The sequence below is a fragment of the Mesitornis unicolor genome, unplaced genomic scaffold (assembly GCF_000695765.1).
Source record: "Mesitornis unicolor isolate BGI_N332 unplaced genomic scaffold, ASM69576v1 scaffold10267, whole genome shotgun sequence".
Taxonomy (NCBI): Eukaryota; Metazoa; Chordata; class Aves; order Mesitornithiformes; family Mesitornithidae; genus Mesitornis; species Mesitornis unicolor.
This window is the reverse complement of record NW_010197100.1, coordinates 1-8,016: the sequence shown is the minus strand read 5'-3', so window position 1 is coordinate 8,016 and position 8,016 is coordinate 1. Positions and strand designations below refer to the sequence as shown.

Genomic DNA, 8,016 nt, shown 5'->3' with positions numbered 1-8,016 from the left:
GAAAGAGTTTATGCCCCTCTGAGCCCCCGCTGGCACTGCCTAGTTACAGCATATTTTCCTGTATTACATGCTGTGATCATCACTGCTCAGCTGCAAGCCATTCCACTAGATCAGAATTGCATCCAGGAACTGATGTCCTTTTCCCAGTGTGTAATGAAGGTTCCAAGGAAGATGGTAGGTAATGTGGATATGGAGAGTCCATCACAAAACACTCCAGCTTTGGGAACCTTTTTATCCTCTAGTGGCTCCTGCACATTCCCACTCAGAGGATATATTACCCTTCAGTATGAATGTAAAAGACAAAAAAACCCACATCTTAATTAAAAAGCAATTTAAGGACTGCTCTGCCAAATGAAGCATTAAACTCAGCCACTAGGCTGTAAAAATATGAATGTAATCCCTGGTGAACACTTTATGTACTTTATTCCACGACTGGAATGTGTCTGAGCACACTGCATAAAACCAGTCCTTACCATTGAAAAAGGACGCAGGAGGCTGAGGATGTACAGTTTTCTAAAACACAGCACCTGACCCATCAGGATAATGGTTTGGAACAGACAGTCTTACCTTTTCTCTTCACACAAAGCAAAAAGAGTCTGAATTTCTGAATATCATTCTCTTATGAAGGCAAATGAGTGCTTTAATATGCAAAAATATAGATTTTGCCTATTTCTGCAGTACCACAAGTAATACAGGTACATTCATCAATAATGACATCTCCTGACTACTTCCATTAAAGATTTAAGATAAGAACATAGTACTACTTCATCGTTATGAATTACTTTGAATAACACTAAGTGCTTGCAATTCATGCTTGCAAATGATTTCAAGACTTTCATGAGCTTTTCTCATCAGTTTCAATAGCTTTCAATAATACTGAAAAACAAAATTAAAATGCAAAAAAACTTCTGTAGCCTTAATTACGAGACTAAATGCTAAAGCCATATAGGAACATTTTTAATGTGTCTTGCAAACAAATTGGTTGTTAATCAAAGAACAGAATGCATGTTTTATTAGTAAATTGATTTAAAAGGCAACACGAATTGAGTATTTCATGTTGAAACATATATTCTGGTATATGCTGGTATGAGTGATATAGTAGGTGAAATATTATTACTGTTTACCCACATATAGAAAATCTTTCATTTTAAGTGTAAAATTTTCTATGAGATTTTCATAAGTATATTCTTCACTTCCATGATACAAGTGTTTCAAACATCTCACCTTTTTTTTTTTTCAGTTTTAACTCTCCGAAAAAAGAAAATCTAATCCACGTTACTCTCATGGACAACACTGCAGACACGAACTTGTTGCAGAGACCCTCAAGGAATTTCAGCAGCATCCCATACAGCTGGTCCAGTTCCCAAGAAGCACTTGGGACCAACACCTATAGAGCATCTGCACCAGGTGCTGCATATAAAGAGGCCTTTTCCTTGGTCCATCAGCAAAGAGATCATGAAGCACAGAGTCTTCAGGGTAGCAGACAGAATTGATTGTTAGGTGGTTTGGATGGGCAGTGTTTACAAATTAACTGTCTGTGTTTGGATAATTCTATTTTGTTTTTGAAAAGTGTGAATCACGTTGTATTTATGAGCACTTGAATTAATACATTGTTGTGGGTCTGGAAAACATTGCTGCTTGCAGCAGTCACTTCACGTCAAAAATACACTAGTTTATATTACATATACAAGTTGATTGTTTTTCCTTTCAACACAAAAAGTGCACAAAAGAACGTGTGTGTAAGTTGTTGGCGTCACAAGTGCAGGAAAAGCGATTTCTCTTTCCACTCCAGAACCAAAACGCTCTGAAGTTCTGCATTCTAATCCCCAAAAAGTCTCTGCCTGAGTGTCACACCTGTGCAAAGATCTTATTTATAGCAGTATGAAACAACTAATGAATCTCTAGTCATCCACTTGAGCAGCCATTGCATATCTTTAATCAGGTGAAAAAACCCAATTTTTTTCCAAAATATTTGGATAGCGTGGACACTTGAATCAACCATTTAAGCAACGCTTCCTCATGGAAGGACAATGCTTCTTGAAGACTAATTTGGAGCACAAGGTTCTGTCTTTCCCTGGAATCAGCAAATGTTTTAGACACAACTCTGCTACTAACACTTTTAGTGTAGGACCAATGACCTTGACTCTACTAGAATCCCAGTTATCGACAACAGACTCCCATGAGATTAGGAGGTTTCCTCAACAGCAAAACATGTATGTGACAAAGGGAACAGTATGTAACAATGTTGGAGACCCCTTCAACAGAAGCTAACAGTAGACAAAACAAGTAGATGAAGCCATAATTTGGAATAAAATTGGAATTACTGCTTACTGGCAGAATGTTAGATTTGTGGCCTAAGAGTAGACCATATAATCATCACTAACGACTATCCCTTGATGTATGTTTAATACTATTTGTACTGAGAGGTTTGCTGGATTTTTTATTATAATAAAATTGTCTTATTTAGTTAAAAGTGTATAACACAGGTTTTTGACTAACGATTAGACTACATTTCTATAAAATTAGATATCACTGAAATAATAACATTTGCAAGCAAGCCCTCTATGCAAAAGGAACCAGACTACAGATCCAGACTGTTTCCACTCTTTTGCTGCTGGAGGTCAGAAGGAACTGAAGCTGCTAGAATGTCATGTCTCCTTTTATTGCAATGCCACTGCAACATTTGGAAACAATGAAGAGACAAGAAGAAATGTGAGAAAGCTCTAACAGACAACACTTCCAGCACAAGTACAATTCCAGAGCTGCACTCAATTAAACTGGAATATGCAAAGCCTCTGCAAAGGAGAAAGAACCGTATTATTTTCTTCATCTGAAATTTTGTAAATGATACAATACACATTTAATTTTATTAAGCAAATATCATGGTGTAATAATACCATAGGCTGTTGGGCTTGGGGTGGCTTTTTCTGGTTTTTTAGGAATCAGTATCAACATATTCTTACCTTTTTATCTTCTTTAGACTTCCTAATACTGTGTGGAGGGCCAAATTTGTTCTGCATGCAAAACATCTTCTTAGACCATTCATTTTTATGAGTTTTTAACTGCGGCTGACCGAAGCTGCCATCGACTCTGTATCTGTCCGCTGGAATCTTACTCATGGGCGGGGGAAGAGTCCCACAGTTAACACTGGACCAGCCGTCCGTGGAATCAGTGTAGGACTCCTGGTCACTGGCATTTCCGTGCTGCCACTCTTGTAAAACATGCACAGGCAACCACCTTTGATTGCCTACGCCGGCAGCACCTTTCTTTGATGGAGGTACTGAATTTCGGGAAGAAACCAGTGGAACTTCGATACGAGCAGAAGGACTCAAGTGTTTGCTTACATTTTGGGACTTATCATTCTGAACTACTTCTAAAGGAATGTTTCCTTCTGGTTCATGGCAGAAGCCATTCCAGTGGGAAGCAGGCGGATTTTGTCCCCTCCCTACTGGATTTTCCCATATGCTGTTAGGAATGTGTTTACTCGGGTTGCTCCCTAAATCAACGACCAGAACTCGATTACTCTTTTCCTCTTGGTTAAAATTTCCAATTCCACTATCACTGTTGCTGCTGGTACTATTATTCTGATGAGCATCTGCATCACCATCAAGAAAAGCCCTCGCACGCATTCCCTCAATCAGTTCCCCCATATCCCTGTACAGGACAGAAATAAACTGAAGAACAGGTAGAGATGATGTTGGAAACTCCAGACAGCCATTTGTGTCTGGATCCGCTGTACATTCCAGCCCAAAACGTCTTGCTACGCCCTGGTGAATTTTATGATGAAATAATTCAGGATCCACCATAAAAACATGACAAGATGTCCTCAGAACCCCTTCATCTTCCTGAGCAAGGCTTGCATCATCATTTGTCTGCATTGTAACCAGTCCAAAGAATCTCCTGTCATCTGGGCAAACAGCACTGAATGCCAGTTTCTCTGCAGGATATTCTGCCACTACACCTGATTTCTCACTGCAGAGCTGAATACAGTCATGCATTATCTTCATCATCACTAGTGAATGGATTTTTTGTTCCGCCCGCAGACGTCTCATGCATCCACGGATGGCCTGCAAACTCTCATTTTCCAAATTTGAGGTCGTTGAAGGAAGTTCAATTGAACCTAGGTAACCTACAATCATGGCAACATTTAAAATGCTTGCATCTAATCCAAAGTCTTCTGCACTCTCTGGTCCAATTCTAAAAACTGAATCATCATTCAGGACTTTGGATATTTCTTCCTTTGATAGTAGGTTTGGGTTGCTTACGCATTCATTTCCAGCTTCAAATTTAATAGCAGCAGAATCTGAAAATGACCTTTGTTTTGGTGCAAAATTATCTGAGTTACCAGCACAGAGAGCAGGATTCTCAAAGATCATGTTGAAAATGCCACCAGACTGCATTTCTTCAACAACTTTCTCTGCTCTGTTTATACCCAGAGCTTTAGAGTCAGGTTTGGGTTTCAGCCATCCCTTGCCATCATAAAAACCAACTTCTTCATCACTTGAACATGAATCTATGTGACTAATTGATTCAGCAATGACCATGTGCAAGACTCCAGAACATTTTCCTATAAGTTTCACTACATCTTCATGAGAGGCTTTTTTCACATTGATTTCATTAACTGCAAATATCTGATCTCCTGCTTTAAGTCCAACATAATCTGCAGGGCTTCCTTTCATAACACAACTAAGAACACAAGGAGCTTGTCCAGAAAGGGTAAAGCCATACCCTGCCCTTCCTCTAGCAACTTCCACACTTCTTATCCGAGGAGGAGCGTGCATGTTGAGTCGACGTTTGACCGTTTCCCCTGGTCTAAACATTTTGAGGTTTTTTTCTAAAATAGGAAACTTTTAATTAGTCCAGTTTTCTGTCATGTTTCACAGTATAATTCCTTCATCTGATGAAGCTCTAAAGAAAGAAAGAAAGAAAAAGACATTTTAATTCTCAATTTTTCAGGATTTTAGTACCCAGTATTTCCTTTAGTGTTCAGAAATACTGCTAGTGAACTCTACCAAAAACCATTGCTAGAGAATTAATATAACACTCAAAACAATTTGAAAAGAACAGGTACCACAGTCTTAATTTTACTGATAAGAAAGCAGCAGCACATGCAAATAAAGTGACTGTCCAAAATGGTACAGTAACTGAATGACAAAGCTAAGAAAGGAATCTAAGCCTTCTGATGCACAGTCACAGAAGTCAGTATTGTTATATTACAGCATGTTTCATTTTATCTTCCCCAACTCCATCACGTTACCTGCTATTCAGTTAACTTCTGGCTTATTGCACCATTGCAATACCACCACATTTTACAGCACTGAGAATATCTTTTTCCAGCAACATAAAAATTAGAGCTTAACTGTATCTACGCAGCTATAGCCCACCTCCCTTTATACTCAGTGCACAGAACAGGTGCCAAATACATCCATGCAAAACAGGTTAGATAAACCACCCCTAGAGCTGCCTGTATCTCTTCACTGACTGATAAAGGCAGCTTGAAGTAAGTATCTGAACCTTCAACTTTGACACATACATTTCACTTACACATGCAACAACAAACGGACATTCAGTCATGGAATGAATGTCCCAAGGATCCCAGACCAAAGGGATCCAAAAAATCAGATTTAGTCTGTTACACCAATCAATTAATCCACCCAAAAATAGTCAGAAAAGCAAACACTATAAAAAATGCATTTCAGTCACTCATTCCAACATCCATGTGTTTTAGTTTAGATAAAATCTTAAAAAAAAAAAAAGGAGGAAAAAAGAAGGAACTCCACATGCTGCCAGTATTAACCTAGTCATGACTTCACAGTTAAAATAAAGCAGCTCTATATGAACAGGAAAAAATAGCCCATTTCAGTACATTTTGGTGTTGACACTGAAGTCTGGATATCTCCTGCTAATTATACTCAAGTAAATACCATTGTTTTGAAGAGGTTTCCTCCACTAAGCAGGTTCAAATGCATAAAAATGTTTTAACACAAAGATTACTTGTTCAACTTTTGAAACCAACCCCTTGTTGAATGATATGAACTCTTAACTTCCACCGGTCTGGAGGATGACTGACTGAAATAACTGGAGGACTACAACTACATAAAATTGCAATAATCTCCGTCTGAGCAAGCAAGAACAAATCTGAAAATAATTACTTCTCTGAGCTGGTCCACAGGCATATTCATAACTCAGTCACAGTGTAACATACTTAAAGTGTATAAGCTACTCAAAAGCAAATATCTTGTACACGTGGGCAAAATGCAGACAACATTTTAGATAAACAGATATACATAAAAAATACATATATGCACACACAGAGACACACACATTTGTTTACTGTATCTAAAGTGTTAAATTAGTGGTCTCCAGCCCACTAGTTGAATGGAAGAAAAACGACCAAGAAATCCTTCTGACATTGCTCTCAGCTACAGAAATAACAAAAAAACCCACACTCAGAATGTGATGCAATCCACACCACACTACTTTCACAGTATTTCTGCCTGGGATGAAACAAACAAAAGGGCCATGACTTCAAAAGTTCCACAAAAAAACACCCCAAAACTAAAATACAATTTAGGATCAAAGTCTTAACTACTTAACTACATATGTGTTATTTGATTACCAATTTTTTAAAAAACACTGCTGTTTCTTGAATATTCTGCTAAATACTCAACTACAGGATGTAATTCCCCTAGGATCCTTCCAAATCCTAAATAGGACAGCCTTCAAGATACTACAGATGACATTCACTTGGCTTTACTTTTGGGTTTTAGCTTGTATTTTTTTGAACAAAGGGAGATCAGGTTTTTATGTCTCCATGGTGCAGCTGTGGCTGTTCAATGTAGTACGGTTTATGTAAACTGTTTTAATATAGTAATTATCTAGCTTCAGTAACAACAGTTCCCCTATAATTTGAGAAAATAACTTTGCTTTAAGAAGTAATGAAACTTCACACTTAACCTTTGAATGGAAATCATAACATGAGAAATACTTTGCAAACATTTAACCAAACTCACAGGTTGCTGTAAAAGCCCCCTGTCAACTTGCATCCAGTCTCGTGCCTTAAACATAGACTGACCTTTTCCTGATGGGGCTAAACTTGTGAACCAAGAGATCACTGTGCATTCAGCTCTCTCTAATTAGGTCTGGTGCTTCCTGAGAATAATCAAACATTGCAAGATATAGATCTTCAACCAAAAAAAAAAACAAACAAACAAATGCCCAAAAGTAAATAAAAACCTGCTATCTCAGAACACAAATATATAAGTGTTTTAATTTGCCTTACAGTGAATATTTCTGTTCTCGATTGTCTGGACAATAGTCTCATGTGTCCCTTGAGTACCCTCCAAAACTGTGCTGCTAACCTGGTCAACAAAAAGCACTGTAGTATCTGGCACCTGTAAGTATGCTTCTAGGTTGCAAGAGGAAATGAAACAATTAAAAGAGTACTAGATTATAAATAACCAATCAAAAAATACAACAAAAAGCAGTAGTTACAAAAAAACCCTAAGAATCAACGCTGTAATGTTAAAGTGGCTGATAAGAAAAACCAGGCTTTTCCAATTATCTTTCTGATCTATAAAAAATACCCTAAATGCAACTATAAAAGAGATACAATGAAAATGCAGTTAAGTTGCTCTTGGGAAGAAGCAAACCTCCGTGCTGCCTTACCTCATGATTCCACATTTGCTGTGAGTGGATTCCTTTTAACTCCATTCACAAGTCAATTCATCTACTCGCCTTCCTAATCTATGCTCCTTACACATCAAGCATTTATTACAGATGATAACCACTGATAAGGGAACATCATCCCAAAACCTGACCATTATAAAAACAGAACATTGGGCTGCTAATACATGACTTTTCTCTAATGATGAGGTTCCAGGGGTGTGAAGACTTCCAGCTATTAATTTATTTGTGTAATTATGTGAGTGTGAAGTTAGGAAGAAATTCAACATTAAAGGGCTTTTCGCTATTAATGCGTATGCAATCACAGAACCACAGAATCTCAGGAGTTGG

At 37.9% G+C, this 8,016-nt stretch overlaps 1 protein-coding gene across 1 annotated transcript in view; it reads right to left on the bottom strand.

Moving 5' to 3' along the window:
* The window catches only part of RGS12 (regulator of G-protein signaling 12), a 79,808-nt gene extending 74,988 nt beyond the window's left edge, over positions 1-4,820 (bottom strand). Inside the window, exon 1 of the mRNA XM_010188691.1 lies at positions 2,964-4,820. Within this exon, the coding sequence (XP_010186993.1) occupies positions 2,964-4,820 (1,857 nt within the window). The remainder of the gene's footprint in view (positions 1-2,963) is intronic.
* Between the last annotated feature and the right edge of the window lie 3,196 nt (positions 4,821-8,016).